The sequence below is a fragment of the Triticum dicoccoides genome, chromosome 4A (genome assembly GCF_002162155.2).
Source record: "Triticum dicoccoides isolate Atlit2015 ecotype Zavitan chromosome 4A, WEW_v2.0, whole genome shotgun sequence".
Lineage (NCBI taxonomy): Eukaryota > Viridiplantae > Streptophyta > Magnoliopsida > Poales > Poaceae > Triticum > Triticum dicoccoides.
In genome coordinates, this window is record NC_041386.1 from 188,653,780 (window position 1) to 188,669,873 (window position 16,094).

At 45.7% G+C, this 16,094-nt stretch overlaps 1 protein-coding gene across 5 annotated transcripts; it reads right to left on the minus strand.

The window, feature by feature from the left end:
* Positions 1-337: 337 nt before the first annotated feature.
* Positions 338-4,140, minus strand: LOC119285612 (protein ENHANCED DISEASE RESISTANCE 4-like). Of its 5 annotated transcripts, none has more exons than XM_037564940.1 (4): positions 3,680-4,140; positions 3,328-3,368; positions 2,624-2,853; positions 338-2,456 (listed from the first exon to the last, which is right to left on the minus strand). In XM_037564940.1, exons 3-4 carry the CDS (start codon positions 2,742-2,744, stop codon positions 616-618), a joined length of 1,962 nt encoding a protein of 653 aa, XP_037420837.1. In that variant the 5' UTR covers positions 2,745-2,853; positions 3,328-3,368; positions 3,680-4,140; the 3' UTR covers positions 338-615. The 5 variants fall into 5 exon arrangements, with proteins under 5 accessions (XP_037420837.1, XP_037420835.1, XP_037420834.1 ...); XM_037564938.1 differs by lacking the exon at positions 3,680-4,140 and adding an exon at positions 3,520-3,656; XM_037564937.1 differs by lacking the exon at positions 3,328-3,368.
* Between the last annotated feature and the right edge of the window lie 11,954 nt (positions 4,141-16,094).

The window sequence follows — 16,094 nt, forward strand, 5'->3', positions numbered from 1 at the left end:
CCGGATAGATGTGGCGTTTGTTTTACAGGTCGGCGTTGGAGATGCCGTGATGTAATCTTTGCGAACTAGGTCGTCCTTGCATGCAGCAACCGAAGTTTTGTGTGCTTTAATTCCACGCTTCCATCTTTACCTCTGGTTTGGCTTTTAAAATGTGTGTAAACCGTCGATTACGTGATGACCAGATTCATCCTTCTTGCTAAAAAAACCTCCTGCGTAAGGTTTACAAAGAATAAAGCCATGACAAGGGCGATAATAAAGCCAACAAATTCAAGGATTCAGTTGTCTTCTTGGGGTAAAAAGGCACAACATCTCCCCGTCAAGATCAAAGCCAACAAAATGGAGAACTAATAAAGCACAAATTCCTTCGTCTATACATACAATCACAAACGTCGAGAATTTGATCACACATCAAAGAGCACACATAATCGCCAAACAAGTAGAGCCTTGTAGACAGATGAATGGCAGACAACTAAAGTGAGCCCACACATTCATTAGAATGCTTACTAGTACTACAGTAATAGCTACCACTCTATCATCATTCCAAAAACTCACCCTGCATGTATGCTTTCTCCTAAACTCGCCAATCCTGAGTCCTGACAAACGAAGTTAAATTACCTATGACCCGAGCTTGAGAGATTCCAGTCCATGAATCCCTTTCTTGAACATCCCTTGGAATGGCAAGCCCATTCTTCTCTCTTTTGCTTTTGATCCCTTCACCGCACCATGTTTAGCATCTGAACCGTCAGTCATGCAAACGCCTTTCCCCTTCACGTCATATGTTCTTGCATTAGGCGTTCGTCTGCTGAAACTCTCATACAGATCAGGAGAATGCCGCATCAGCTCACTCGCTGAAGAGTACCCCATCAACCGATGAAGCTTAGACTCCTTGCCACTTCTTTCATCAATGGTGTTGAAAGATGAGTTCCTTGACACATGCAGGGGCCGTTCGTCCTCGGTAGAATAGCTCACACCAGCCGAGATGCCGTATTCTTCCGAGTACGAGTACGAGTATGGTTCAGCTTGATGGACACCAGTGTTATGGTCATCGCCTACCTGGTGAATTTCCGAGTCATCTGTGCTGGACTCATCGCCCCCAAATGGTGACTCAAGTTTCTTTCTGTTGGGGTCTCTGTACGAGTAGGAGAGAACTTGCGCGCAGGAGCCACACTGCAGCCTGCGTGTTCCTCTGCTCGGAATGGCAAAATCGGTGGGCAGCTGGACGAGCCTCAGACAGTTCGAGCAAAGGACGAACGGCGCGCCCCGTAGGACTGGCCGGCAGAGATTTCTCGAGGCAGGCCGCCGCTTTGTCTCCATAGCTGGTGGCTTCTGCGGTGCAGGTTCTTGTTTCCAGGAGCTGCAACAAGGTGGGCGGCAGCTGTGGTGGCATTGGTGAGGGCAAGGTCTCATTTCCAGTTGCCCACTGCGAATGTATGAGTAGGCGCTGCGCCGGCCATACCGCGGTAAGGGCGGTCCATGGCCATGGGGAGCAACTTGGCCAGACCTGCTCAGGCGAGATGCATAGCCAGAATGCTTGACGGCAGGATGATAAGCTGTAAGAGGTTGGCTGTAACCATCTTGTTTCAGCGGATGTGGACGGTGTGCCCTTGGCTTGCAATCTGAAGGTTCATTGAAGATTTCAGAAAGGTCACCTTTCAATTCATCCACCGTCTTCATAATCTTCGATTGAAGGGGTTCGCTTGCCCTGAAGCTTTTTGACTGGAATGAAGTCCGGGAAGAGTGGAAAGCAAGGGAGTCAACTGATACTCCAGGCACTTCTCGGAGATCACAAGACTGAGAATGCACCCTTACGAGTTTGCTTCTCTTGCTTGCCGCGGGTTCAGTTTTGCGTGCTCCACTCTCCTCAGATTCTGGCAAATTGCTAGCTAATTCTCTTTCCTCGGATAACGGTATGTTCTGTTCTGAGGTATTCAGTCTGCTTTCCATATTACCATCTTCGTTTATCTCGCAAGCCTCTATATTCCCTGCACTTTGCTCCACCGTGTCGTTCTCTTCTTTGTCAGAATCCACTATATGTGTGCCATTCCCACTGGGTTGTACAAGGGCAGCAAGATCTTCTACTTCTCCATTGGTGTCCTGGCCATCAGAACTGTCGTCTTTGCTGCTTTCAGTATTTGCAACGTCCATAACATTCTCCTCATCTGACATAATATCACCCTTCTCGCTGCTTCCGATGTCATTGCCCTCTTGCTCGATCTCGGTGCTTGGAGCACCAAGAGTTATGGAATCATCCGCAGCTGCACCAATGGAACCCAGTTCGTTGCTTTGGGGAGACACCCCATTGCTCACAGAGGTAACAACAGAGTAATTACCAGAGTCTTGCCGAACTTGTTTTGTCGACACCCCATTGCTCACAGAGGGAACAACAGAGTAATCCCCAGAGTCTTGTCGAACTTGTTTGGTAGCCACATTTTGTGCATCGCTGACACGGATTTTAGCTGCATAAATGTAAACACACGCCAAAAAGAACAATCAATTCCTCAGAAACTAATGGGCAAACCGATTTGTGTGTATTTGTACTAAAATAGCGACAATTAATATGGATCGGAGGGGTTAGTTCATAAGGAGGAAACCTCGCTAGTTGAGTGTAGCATGGAATTCGTACCTCTAAGAGTGGTGTTACATCCACCGCACTGGTAGACTGAAACATTTGCAGGTTCAGGTAGAATGTTAAGACACTTTGGGCACCTCACAAGGCGAAAGCCGCCTGTGTTTGCACTTGCCATCAAACAAGAAAGACCAAGGGCATCACCCGGAGCACAATATTTCCAGGCAGTAGTTATCTACCAGCTACCACCAAACTGATACCAGGTCCAGAATCCAGAGTTTCTGTATCTGCAAACATTCAAGAGAAACATGATCAAATTCCACTAGCACCTGGTTGGACTAATAGCATGAAAACCTGTCTAAAAAATTCAAAGCCCACTGAACGTGAATAACATGTATCCGTAGCATGAAACAAATCTGAAGAAACATAAAACACAAGGTGGTGCAAGAAATACAGTTCCAGAACCACATACAAATAAGATTAGCTGCTGTTTGTGTGAAAAACAAGATCGGCTGCGGACCAAGAAATGCAGGGGCAAGATTGCACCACGTACTGCCTTCGCAGTTGAAACATTGAAATCATCAGTAGGCAAATAGGCGTTTTGGCCTATTGGCTACTAGGGAGGAATTGGCCGATTAGAGAAAGAAACAAATCGGAAGGTAGTGATTGTTGGGATCCCTTTGTCTTGCTCATCCAGAATTAATCTACTGGGACAAAGACGTCGAGTACTAGTAGAGTAATAAGGTACTGATTGTTGGTACCTTATTTTGGCATGTTGGTTGGTTGGTAGTAGCACGTACACCTGCCGAAATCCAAAGTAGGATCTCCATAAGGAACGGACGGAGAATCTTACATGTTCGTACGTATCTCGGAAACAAAATCTTATGTGCTATATGGAGTTGCAACCTAGTAGAAAGAAAAAAAAATAAAAAGACAGAGCAATCGATACTGACTTATTGCACATGAAGAGAGTAATCTCGAAGCCAGCTCGAGACGGAGAGAAAGAATAAAACGGAGGAGATGAGGGAAGGGGGAAAAAACTAGGCTCTGGAAAGGCACCGAATGCGGAAGGAAGAAGATGAAGAGGAAGAGGGGAAGAAGCCAAGAAGTCACCTTTCCCGTTCCCTGGATGCTTCCTCCTCGTGGTTTCCACCACTCTTCCCCGGGAGGCGCAACAATCACCACAAGATGGGGAGTTTGTGCAACCAGCCCTGCCCGTGGTCGCCGTCTCCCGCAATTGCAACTCGAGTTCTCGGAAGTTCCACGCCCGCCCCCGCGCTCACCGCTAGTCAGGTCAGGTCAGGTCAAGCAGAGTAGGAGTAGTATATACACAACACAGTGGAGGAGGAGGAGGAGGAGAGTTGACTGGTGGTAGGAAGGAAGTTTTAATGCCCCGATCCCCGGTCTGAACGGGGTTGCGCGCAGCGGGGAAGACTTTCGCCGCGCGCTGCCAGCGGAGAGCGATAGCGAGAGAAGAGAGAACACGGGAGGGAAGGAAGGAGGGAGAGTCCGCGGTCAAACACGCGCGCGCGGTGTAAAATAACAGCGCAACGGAATGACTCGGGACAGGGAGAGGGAGAGGTTGACCGGCCGGCTGTGTCCCGCGGCTGTGCTCGGTAGTGCTCCTGGTGGGTGGGGTGGGTAGGGGGCTCCGGTGCACCTCGCCGCCACGTCCAACTCCTCAGCCCGTGGTACTGGATGCTGCAGTGCCGGGACGCTGGGACCGTGTGGGGCCGAGCCGCCCCCTTAATCCACGCGTGCTTGCCTCCGCGACCGTAGCCTCTTTGCTGCCTTCCCAGTTTCATCTTTTAGAGCAACTCTAACCCGTTCATCCATCTTGTTCACGTGTATCTGTTTGAATCGAAACGGACATAAAAAATTGGCCCAACACGTCGATCCAAACGGACGGCGTTCACTTTTCGTTCATCTGCAGCTCAAACTTGGACCTCATTTGCGTCAGCGCGGACTTGTGGGACGCCCGCCCACTCCTTTCCTGGCCCACCAATGAGTGGCACATACACCATTCTCCTCCTCCGATCGATAGCAAGCCCCCCGTCGCTTCATCCCATCACCGACACCGCCCAGTTCTGCTGCCTTTGCCAACAGTCTGCACCCACATACTTCCCTTGCAGCACGCTACCTTCCCACGTCGCTGTCATCACCACCTCGCCATCGGGCCACCACAGCTCCCCCCTCCTGTCTTCGACGCAAGCACGACCTCCACCCCCCCACCCCTTCGGCCAGCTCCTTCGACAACGCTGCCACGCTCATCTGACGCCGCCTCGTTCGTCGGTCGCCGCCATGGCAGCTATCTGCCCCTTGGGAGGCGCTTCGTCGGCCATATTCTTCGACGACGCCTGCAAGTTGTTCGACGATTTGCCCACAAGGTACAAATGGATTCCGCCGACGAGTTCTTTTTCCATAATTTCCTTTGTGACTCGGATGATTCTTCGTCAGACGATGAGGAGATGGTGGCTGCTGTGTTGGTCATCCATGACCACCTTAGTAGGCAGCGGCCATTGTTCCGGGGCTCGTTCCTGAGGCACACTCCGGCGCTGAAACGTAATCGAGAGAGCCGGCATTTTCTTCTTTGGAAGGACTACTTTGAGACACCCAACCCGCTCTTCAAACATCACTAATTCTGGCGTCATTCCGTATGCCTAAGTATGTTTTCAACCGTATTTGGGAGGGGATGGTCGGATAGGATAAGTATATAGAGTGCAAGGAGGATGCCCTTGAAAAAATTGGCTTCTCCTCTTATCAGAAATGCAATGCAGCTATCCGAATGCTTGCATACGGAGTTCTCGGTAATCTCATTGATGGTACGTCCATATGAGTGAGTCTACGTGCCTAGACTCCATGTACAAGTTCTGCAAGGCTGTGATTGCAGTGTTTGGCCCTGAGTAATTGAGAGAGCTAAATGTTGAAGACACAACCCGCTTGTTGGCGGTGAATGCTAGCAGGAGCTTCCCGGGGATGCTTGGTAGCATAGACTGTATGCACCGGGAGTGGAAGAATTGCCCTTCTGTTTGGCGGGGGTAGTATAGGGGGCATGTCAAAGCTTGCACCGTCATACTTGACATCGTGGCTTCACAAGATGTCTGGATTTGGCACTCTTTCTTCGGCATGGCCAGATCTCACAATAATATCAACGTGCTTCAACGCTCTCTGGTGTTTGCAAGGCTTGCCGAAGGAAACTACCCGCTGGTGAATGTTAACATCAACGGCCACAACTACAACAAAGGATACTACCTAGCTGACGGTATCTATCCTCAGTAGACTACTATTGTGAAGACAATCTCCAACCCTGTAGGAGAGAAGAGGAGAAGATTTGCACAAGAGCAAGAGAGTGCTAGGAAGGATGTGGAGCGTGCCTTTGGTGTTTTGCAATCTTGATGGGGCATCGTTCGGTGTCCCGCTAGAACTTAGAGCACCAAGAATTTGTGTGAGGTGATGACTACTTGTGTGATCATGAACAATATGATCGTAGAGGATGAGCACTTGGAACATATCTACGACCAAGGGTTTCAGTTTCAGGGTGACAATGTTGTGCCTGAGCATGGAGGAGCGGCAACGTTTACACAATTCAGCCAATTTCATCATCAAATGTGTGATTAGAAAACTCACATTCATCTGCAAGATGATTTAGTGGAGCATATGTGGGCTCGCGCTGGCAACCAATAGATATATTTTTTTTAATATGTATTTGAGACAATTTAATTTTTATTTGGTTTGTAAGCTATGATATATTTATTTGGCTTGTGAACTATGCTATATTTGTTTGCTTGTGAAACTATGTAAAAAATTTGTATTTTGTTTGAATTATGTCTGAAAAAACATGGCAAGCCAGCCGCGAGGGTGGAAATGGGTCTGCCCGTTGGACGCACTACCGACCAAACGAAAAAGAGGGCGGCCCACGAGCGGGCGGCCGACCCGAACTGACAACAAGCGAACAAAGCACGCGTCCGTTTGGGTCAGCGCATTGGTGTTGCTCTTAGATCGTCCGCCAAATACATCAAATTCGGCCTCTCAAACGCATGCGGACGTGTTCCGATGCGGACGTGGACAGTGACAGAGCATCACTCATTTGGCTGCTTCTACAGCCATGTCCCTCATATTCGAAACCTCAACTCCATGTAACTCATGCAATGCTACGTGCATAAACACGACGAATACACTTAATAGCAACAGACAAACTAAATTCATCCGATATCAAAGGATCATGTTCTTAGGTGGACAAAAGATCAAGGTTCATCATTAGACAGTGCAAATTCATACTAAAAATGATTACAAACATAGATAAAACGGAGAAGGGCAGAGGAAATCACAATTTCCTCGCTGGCCCCTTCCCGTTGCGGTCGTCGCTGCGCCTATGCCCCTCTGTGTAGGCATCGACGGCCGGAGGGGCATCATCGTTGGAGTTGCAGAGGCGTCATCATTGCCAAGGAGCGGAGTAGGACCGACACGAGGAGCACATCCTTGGGATCAACCGCGTGCGGCTAGCACCACCCCCGCCACTGCCCTCTCCCTTTCCCACTGTCGCTCGCGGCGGGTTCCCATGCCTCAGATTCGGGCGTCCTCGTCCGTGCTGGCGCCGACATGGGCATGAGGAACCAGCAATGCTCGACTACCCCATCAGGAGCAGATTGAGCTTATTGTGGTGGGCGGCCTACATGGACGGGCGCGGAGCGGTTAGAGCTGCGCGACAAGCGGCAGGGTCCGACGTTTTCCCCCGAAGAGGAAGGGATGATGCAGCAAAGTAGCGTAAGTATTTCCCTCAGTTTTTGAGAACTAAGGTATCAATCCAGTAGGAGGCTACGCGCGAGTCCCTCGTACTTGCACAAAACAAATAAATCATCGCAACCAACGCGATAAGGGGTTGTCAATCCCTACACGGCCACTTACGAGAGTGAGATCTGATAGATATGATAAGATAATATTTTTGGTATTTTTATGATAAAGATGCAAAGTAAAATAAAAGGCAATAAAAATAACTAAGTATTGGAAGATTAATATGATGAAGATAGACCCGGGGGGGCATAGGTTTCACTAGTGGCTTCTCTCAAGAGCATAAGTATTCTACGATGGGTGAACGAATTACTGTTGAGCAATTGACAGAATTGAGCATAGTTATGAGAATATCTAGGTATGATCATGTATATAGGCATCATGTCCGAGACAAGTAGACCGACTCCTGCCTGTATCTACTACTATTACTCAACTCATCGACCGCTATCCAGCATGCATCTAGAGTATTAAGTTCATGAAAACAGAGTAACGCCTTAAGCAAGATGACATGATGTAGAGGGATAAACTCATGCAATATGATGAAAACTCCATCTTGTTATCCTCGATGGCAACAATACTATACGTGCCCTGCTGCCCCTACTGTCATTGGGAAAGGACACCGCAAGATTGAACCCAAAGCTAAGCACTTCTCCTATAGCAAGAACGATCAATCTAGTAGGCCAAACCAAACTGATAATTCGAAGAGACTTGCAAAGATAACCAATCATACATAAAAGAATTCAGAGAAGATTCAAATATTGTTCATAGATAGACTTGATCATAAACCCACAATTCATCGGTCTCAACAAACACACCGCAAAAAGAAGATTACATCGAATAGATCTTCACAAGAGAGGGGGAGAACATTGTATTGAGATCCAAAAAGAGAGAAGAAGTCATCTAGCTAATAATTATGGACCCGTAGGTCTGAGGTAAACTACTCACACTTCATCGGAGGGGCTATGGTGATGATGTAGAAGCCCTCCGTGATGGATACCCCCTCCGGCGGAGCTCCGAAACAGGCCCCAAGATGGGATCTTGTGGATACAGAAAGTTGCGGCGGTGGAATTAGGGTTTTTGCTCCGTATCTGGTCGTTTGGGGTACGTAGGTATATATAGGAGCATTGTTGAGGAAATCGTTAACTGGTAACTGCTCGGTTGGCTGGCGAGTAGGGGATTAATAGGCTAATCGGCAAGTTAATCGGCCATTTAATCAATTAATCGGACAATTTATCAATTTATCGGCTACTCGGTGACCCTATGAGTAGGGATTAATCGGCAAGTTAACTGGTTAATTGGATGAATTCTTGAACAGGGTATAGGAGGAAGGAGTACGTCGGTGGAGCAACAGGGGGGCCATGAGGGTGGAGAACGCGCCTGGGGGGTAGGCGCGCGCCCCCCTACCTCGTGGACTCCTCCTTTGTTTCTTGACGTAGGGTCCAAGTCTCCTGGATCATGTTCGGTGAGAAAATCACGTTCCCAAAGGTTTCATTCCGTTTGGACTCCGTTTGACATTCCTTTTCTTCAAAACCCTAAAATAGGCAAAAAAACAGCAATTCTGGGTTGGGCCTCCGGTTAGTAGGTTAGTCCCAAAAATAATATTAAAGTGGATAATAAAGCCCAATAATGTCCAAAACAGTAGATAATATAGCATGGAGCAATCAAAAATTATAGATACTTTGGAGACGTATCAAGCATCCCCAAGCTTAATTCCTGCTCGTCCTTGAGTAGGTAAATGATAAAAATAGAATTTTTGATGCGGAGTGCTACTTGGCATAATTTTAATGTAATTCTTCTTAATTGTGGTATGAATATTCAGATCCGAAAGATTTAAGACAAAAGTTCATATTGACATAAAAATAATGATACATCAAGCATACTAACTAAGCAATTATGTCTTCTCAAAATAACCTGGCCAAAGAAAGTTCATCCCTACAAAATCATATAGTTTAGTCATGCTCCATTTTCGTCACACAAGAATGCTCTCATGATGCACAACCCCAATGACAAGCCAAGCAATTGTTTCATAACTTAGCAATCTCAAACCTATAAACTTTCACGCAATATATGAGCGTGAGCCATGGACATAACACTATGGGTGGAATAGAATATGATGATGGGGTTATGTGGAGAAGACAAAAAAAGGAGAAAGTCTCACATCAACAAGGCTAATCAATGGGCTATGGAAATGCCCACCGATTGATGTTAATGTAAGGAGTAGGGATTGCCATGCAACGGATGCACTAGAACTATAAATGTATGAAAGCTCAACAAAAGAAACTAAGTGGGTGTGCATCCAACTTGCTTGCTCACGAAGACCTAGGGCACTTGAGGAGGCCCATTGTTAGAATATACAAGCCAAGTTCTATAATAAAAATTTCCCACTAGTATATGAAAGTGACAAAACAGGAGACTCTCTATCATGAAGATCATGGTGCTACTTTGAAACACAAGTGTGGTAAAGGATAGTAACATTGTCCCTTCTCTCTTTTTCTCTCATTTTTTTCTTTTTTTGGGCCTTTCTCTTTTTTATATGGCATTTCTCTTTTTTTCCTCACTTGGGGCAATGCTCTAGAAAATGATGATCATCACACTTCTATTTATTTACAACTCGATGCTCGAACAAAAGATGACTCTATATGAATGCCTCTGGCAGTGTACCGGGATATGCAATGAACCAAGAGTGACATGTATGAAAGAATTGTGAACGGTGGATTTGCCACAAATACTATGTCAACTACATGATCATGCTAAGCAATATGACACTGATGAATGTGTCATGATAAATGGAATGGTGGAAAGTTGCATGGCAATATATCTCAGAATGGCTATGGAAATGCCATAATAGGTAGGTATGGTGGCTGTTTTGAGGAAGATATAAGGAGGTTTATGCGTGAAAGAGCGTATCATATCACGGGGTTTGGATGCACCGGCGAAGTTTGCACCAACTCTCAAGGTGAGAAAGGGCAATGCATGGTACCGAAGAGGCTAGCAATGATGGAAGGGTGAGAGTGCGTATAATCCACGGACTCAACATTAATCATAAAGAACTCACATACTTATTGCAAAAATCTACAAGTCATCAAAAACCTCGGCACTACGCGCATGCTCCTAGGGGGATAGATTGGTAGGAAAAGACTATCGCTCGTCCCCGACCGCCACTCATAAGGAATACAATCAAAAAACACCTCATGTTTCAAATTTGTTACATAACGTTTACCATACGTGCATACTACGGGACTTGCAAACTTCAACACAAGCACTTCTCAAATTCACAACTACTCAACTAGCACGATTTTAATATTATTACCTCCATATCTCAAAACAATCATCAAGCGTCAAACTTCTCTTAGTATTCAAAACACTCATAGGAAAAAAATTACTAATCTTGAATACCTAGCATATTAGGATTATTTAAGCAAATTACCATGCTATTTAAGACTCTCAAAATAATCTAAGTGAAGCATGAGATATCAATAGTTTCTATAAAACAAATCCACCATCGTGCTCTAAAAGATATAAGTGAAGTACTAGAGCGAAATTATATAACTCAAATGATATAAGCGAAGCACATAGAGTATTCTAACAAATTCCAAATCATGTATGGCTCTCTCAAAAGGTGTGTGCAGCAAGGATGATTGTGATAAACTAACAAATAAAGACTCAAATAATACAAGACGCTCCAAGCGAAACACATATCATGTGGTGAATAAAAATATAGCTCCAAGTAAAGTTACCGATAGAAGTAGACGAAAAGAGGGGATGCCTTCCGGGGCATCCCCAAGCTTTGGCTTTCAGGTGTTCTTAGATTATCTTGGGGGTGCCATGGGCATCCCCAAGATTAGGCTCTTGCCACTCCTTGTTCCATAATCCATCAAATCTTTACCCAAAACTTGAAAACTTCACAACACAAAACTCAAAGTAGAAAATCTCGTGAGCTCCGATAGCGAAAGAAAACAAAAGACCACTTCAAGGTACTGTAATGAACTCATTCTTTATTTATATTGGTGTTAAACCTACTGTATTCCAACTTCTCTATGGTTTATAAACTATTTTACTAGCCATAGATTCATCAAAATAAGCAAACAACACACGAAAAACAGAATCTGTCAAAAACAGAACAGTCTGTAGTAATCTGTAGCTAGCGCAAGATATGGAACCCCAAAATTCTAAAATAAATTTCTAGACGTGAGGAATTTATCTATTAATCATCTTCAAAAAGAATTAACTAAATAGCACTTTCCAAATAAAAATGGCAGCAGTTCTCGTGAGCGCTAAAGTTTCTGTTTTTTACAGCAAGATATCAAGACCTTTCCCAAGTCTTCCCAATGGTTCTACTTGACACAAACATTAATTAAACACAAAAACACAACCTAAACACAGGCTAAATAAATTATTTATAAACAGAAGCAAAAAGCAAAGAATAAAAATAAAATTGAGTTGCCTCCCAACAAGCGCTATCGTTTAACGCCCCTAGCTAGGCATAAAAAACAAGGATAGATCTAGGTATTGCCATCTTTGGTTGGTAATTCTTCAATAAGGCATCTAACATCTTTAGGAATTTCTTTATTTTTATTGATTATCAAACTTTTAGGCACAAGATCGAAAAATTCATTTGTAACAAATGGTTCCTTAATGATAGCAAAAAGATTGGGATGAATATTTATAGATTTGAGATCCGCGGTTTCCTTACTAGAGGATTCGCCCTTATTTTTAGGAACATACATAAGCTTGGCAATTTTAGTGGGAGGACTTGGAGCATTCTTTACGAAAGAAAATGCGGTTTCCAAGTTGGTAATAATATCCTCAAGTTTATTGATTTTAGTGGAATCGTGACTTATTTTCTCATTAACTATGGGTTCCTTCTCTTTAATATTTTTCAAAATGACTCCTACTTTAGATCCATATTGAGAGATTCGGTTGTGGATCTTTTTATCCAAATATTCAATTAACTCTACGGTAGCAACCTTATTTTCAATAATTTCGAACCTTTGCATTACATGCTCCAAAGTTAATACAGTTCCATTAACCAAAAGAGAGGGTGAGCCAAACAAATCTACCATAGCATTATAAGAATCAAAAGTATGGCTATCCAAGAAGTTCCCTCCGATAATAATATCAAGGATATATCTGTGCCAAGGAGTTACGCCTACATAAAAATTGCGAAGAAGAACGGAAGTAGATTGTTTCCTGGTAGATCTATTTTGAGCATTGCAAATTATATATCAAGCATCTTTTAGATTTTCTCCCTCCCTTTGCTTAAAATTTAGAATTTCATTTTCGGGAGACAATGGAGAAGATAAGGGACTAGCCATAACGACAAGCAAACGGAAAAGAGGTGAACGGAAAAAGAGAGGAAGGATAGAGAGAGAGGGCGAATAAAACGGCTAGGGTGAAGAGGGGGAGAGGAAAACGAGAGGCAAATGGCAAATAATGTAATGCGAGAGATAAGGATTGTGATGGGTACTTGGTATATTGACTTTTGCGTGGACTCCCCGGCAACGGCGCTAGAAATCCTTCTTTCTATCTCTTGAGCACTGTGTTGGTTTTCCCCGAAGAGGAAGGGATGATGCAGCAAAGTAGCGTAAGTATTTCCCTTAGTTTTTGAGAACTAAGGTATCAATCCAGTAGGAGGCTACGCGCGAGTCCCTCGTACCTGCAATCCTCGCAACCAATGCGATAAGGGGTTGTCAATCCCTACACGGCCACTTACGAGAGTGAGATCTGATAGATATGATAAGATAATATTTTTGGTATTTTTATGATAAAGATGCAAAGTAAAATAAAAGGCAATGAAAATAACTAAGTATTGGAAGATTAATATGATGAAGATAGACCCGGGGGCCATAGGTTTCACTAGTGGCTTCTCTCAAGAGCATAAGTATTCTACGATGGGTGAACGAATTACTGTTGAGCAATTGACAGAATTGAGCATAGTTATGAGAATATCTAGGTATGATCATGTATATAGGCATCACATCCGAGACAAGTAGACCGACTCCTGCCTGTATCTACTACTATTACTCCACTCATCGACCGCTATCCAGCATGCATCTAGAGTATTAAGTTCATGAAAACAGAGTAACGCCTTAAGCAAGATGACATGATGTAGATGGATAAACTCATGCGATATGATGAAAACCCCATCTTGTTATCCTCGATGGCAACAATACAATACGTGCCTTGCTGCCCCTACTGTCACTGGGAAAGGACACCGCAAGATTGAACCCAAAGCTAAGCACTTCTCCTATTGCAATAAAGATCAATCTAGTAGGCCAAACCAAATTGATAATTCGAAGAGACTTGCAAAGATAACCAATCATACATAAAAGAATGCAGAGAAGATTCAAATATTGTTCATAGATAGACTTGATTATAAACCCACAATTCATCGGTCTCAACAAACACACCGCAAAAAGAAGATTACATCGAATAGATCTCCACAAAAGAGGGGGAGAACATTGTATTGAGACCAAAAAAAGAGAAGAAGCCATCTAGCTAATAACTATGGACCCGTAGGTCTGAGGTAAACTACTCACACTTCATCGGAGGGGCTATGGCGATGATTTAGAAGCCCTCCGTGATGGATACCCCTGGCGGAGCTCCGGAACAGGCCCCAAGATGGGATCTCGTGGATACAGAAAGTTGCGGCGGTGGAATTAGGGTTTTTGCTCTATATCTGATCGTTTGGAGGTACGTAGGTATATATAGGAGGAATGAGTACGTCGGTGGAGCAACAGGGGGCCCACGAGGGTGGAGGGCGCGCCTGGGGGGGTAGGCGCGCCCCCTACCTCGTGGCCTCCTCTTTTGTTTCTTGATGTAGGGTCCAAGTCTCCTGGGTCTTGTTCGTTGAGAAAATCACGTTCCCGAAGGTTTCATTCCGTTTGGACTCCGGTTGATATTCCTTTTCTTCGAAACCCTAAAACAGGCAAAAAAACAGCAATTCTGGGTTGGGCCTCCGGTTAATAGGTTAGTCCGAAAAATAATGTAAAAATGGATAATAAAGCCCAATAATATCCAAAACAGTAGATAATATAGCATAGAGCAATCAAAAATTATAGATACGTTGGAGACGTATCAGGATCTCTTCTCCCACGACTCGTTGGATCTGGCGCGGGCGGATCGCGGAGGTTGTTGGCGGCGCGCTGGAGGCGGGGCGCGCCGGCGCGGGTTTGGGGGCGACGGCAGGGCTCACGCTCGCGATTTCCCCTGGTGTGTGTGGGAGTCCGCTCGGGGCGCGCGGCGGCAGCCCTTGGCAAGCGATGGCGGGCGCTGGGCTCTCGGCGGCGCTCCGGCGTGTGCAAGCCACGGTGGTCCATGTGCGCGGCCGGCGGCTCCGTCTCTGACCCGGACGATGCGGGGGATGGTGGCGACCCGGCGTGGCCGGCGATCTGGATGCGGTGGTGCCGGCGGCTCGCTGATCTGTCGGTGCTCCAGGGTTCTGCCTGGTGGTGCTGGTGGTGACGGTGGCCCATGCACGAGAGTTGGATCCGTTCGAACTAATCTGGGTGAAAACTTGCCTTCGGCGTCTGCTAAGGCCGGCGGTGGCGGCGCTATCTGCGTCGTTCCCTTCTTGAAGACATCGCCGTGGAGAAGTTCAAGGCTACTCTCTGCTACCTCCGAGGGAAACCCTAGATCGGATGACGGCGGCGCTCTGGTGTCGTTCCTCCCTTGGGGGCGTCATTCTTGGAGATACACACGTGATTAAGGGACCAGAGGATGGATTCTTTGGTGGAGCGGTGATTCATCCTACACACTGATGGCGACGGATCTTGATGGCGTGGTGCAGTGCAGATTCAGAGTTTGTTGTGGGAGGATGGACTCGCGCAGGAGGATGATGCTGTCGGGCGTCGTGGTGGCGTCGATGACAGAGAGACCTGGCACGGTACATGCAACAATACAACTCTGAAGATGGATTGGTGGCAGGTGGTTGCGGCGGCCTCATACCCGGCAGACGTCCTGGTTGAGGAGTGCGCCGAACTGGTAGGTGCCCCATACCAGGCAGGCGTCCTGGTTGGGACCTCAGGTCTTAGATGTTTAGGTTTGCCTGCGATATCTGTTTCGTATTAGGCCCAGACTATCTACGTCTTTTCATCAATTGGATAGGTGTAGCAACAGTTATTGCTTAGACGGTGGTTTTAGTCTTGCTGTTGTTTGGCTTTATAAGGTCTTATGAGAATAGTTAGTAAAATGGCCGTATGCATCGCCTAGATGCAGAGGCCGGGAGTCATCCTCCTTTTCTAAAAATGAGAAAGAGAGAGAGAGGAGTGGACTGGCCGACTTCGATCTAGGGTTCGTTTGAAGGGGGCTTTTTGTAGTGTCAGGCTGGGCTAGACCGGCGAGCGAACGCGCCCAAGCCTACCATATCTGCTCTAGATTTGAGCTGGATATGCGGGGTGTTGGCCTGTCCAAATATATAGGACTGATGTGTGAGGAGCCATCTGAGTGACCGGGCACTAAGCACGCCGTCCACCCGATCAGTTTGGGGCGCCCAGCTGTAAATGCTCTTATTTCCCTCAAAACTGACTCGCACAAGTACAGTCTCTCTTCGCATTCTAGTTTCAACACAATGTATGCAATTATGCTTGCTCTAGATAGTTGACACTTCATGATTAAACTTGTTACATGCCAAAGCAAAAGGGTAAGCAGGGTTTTAAGCTACTCATAGTGGAGAGTATTATATACTAGTATCATGTATATAATAATAGTATATAATGCTATCTTCTTTTTTTTAGGAAAA

Excerpts from the sequence above, each read along its gene's own strand:
- LOC119285612 (XM_037564937.1), bottom strand. The coding sequence starts at position 2,744 with ATGGCAAGTGCAAACACAGGCGGCTTTCGCCTTGTGAGGTGCCCAAAG. Across the intron at positions 2,457-2,623 it reads ATGTAACACCACTCTTAGAG|CTAAAATCCGTGTCAGCGAT; the intron begins GTACGAATTCCA and ends ACATTTATGCAG.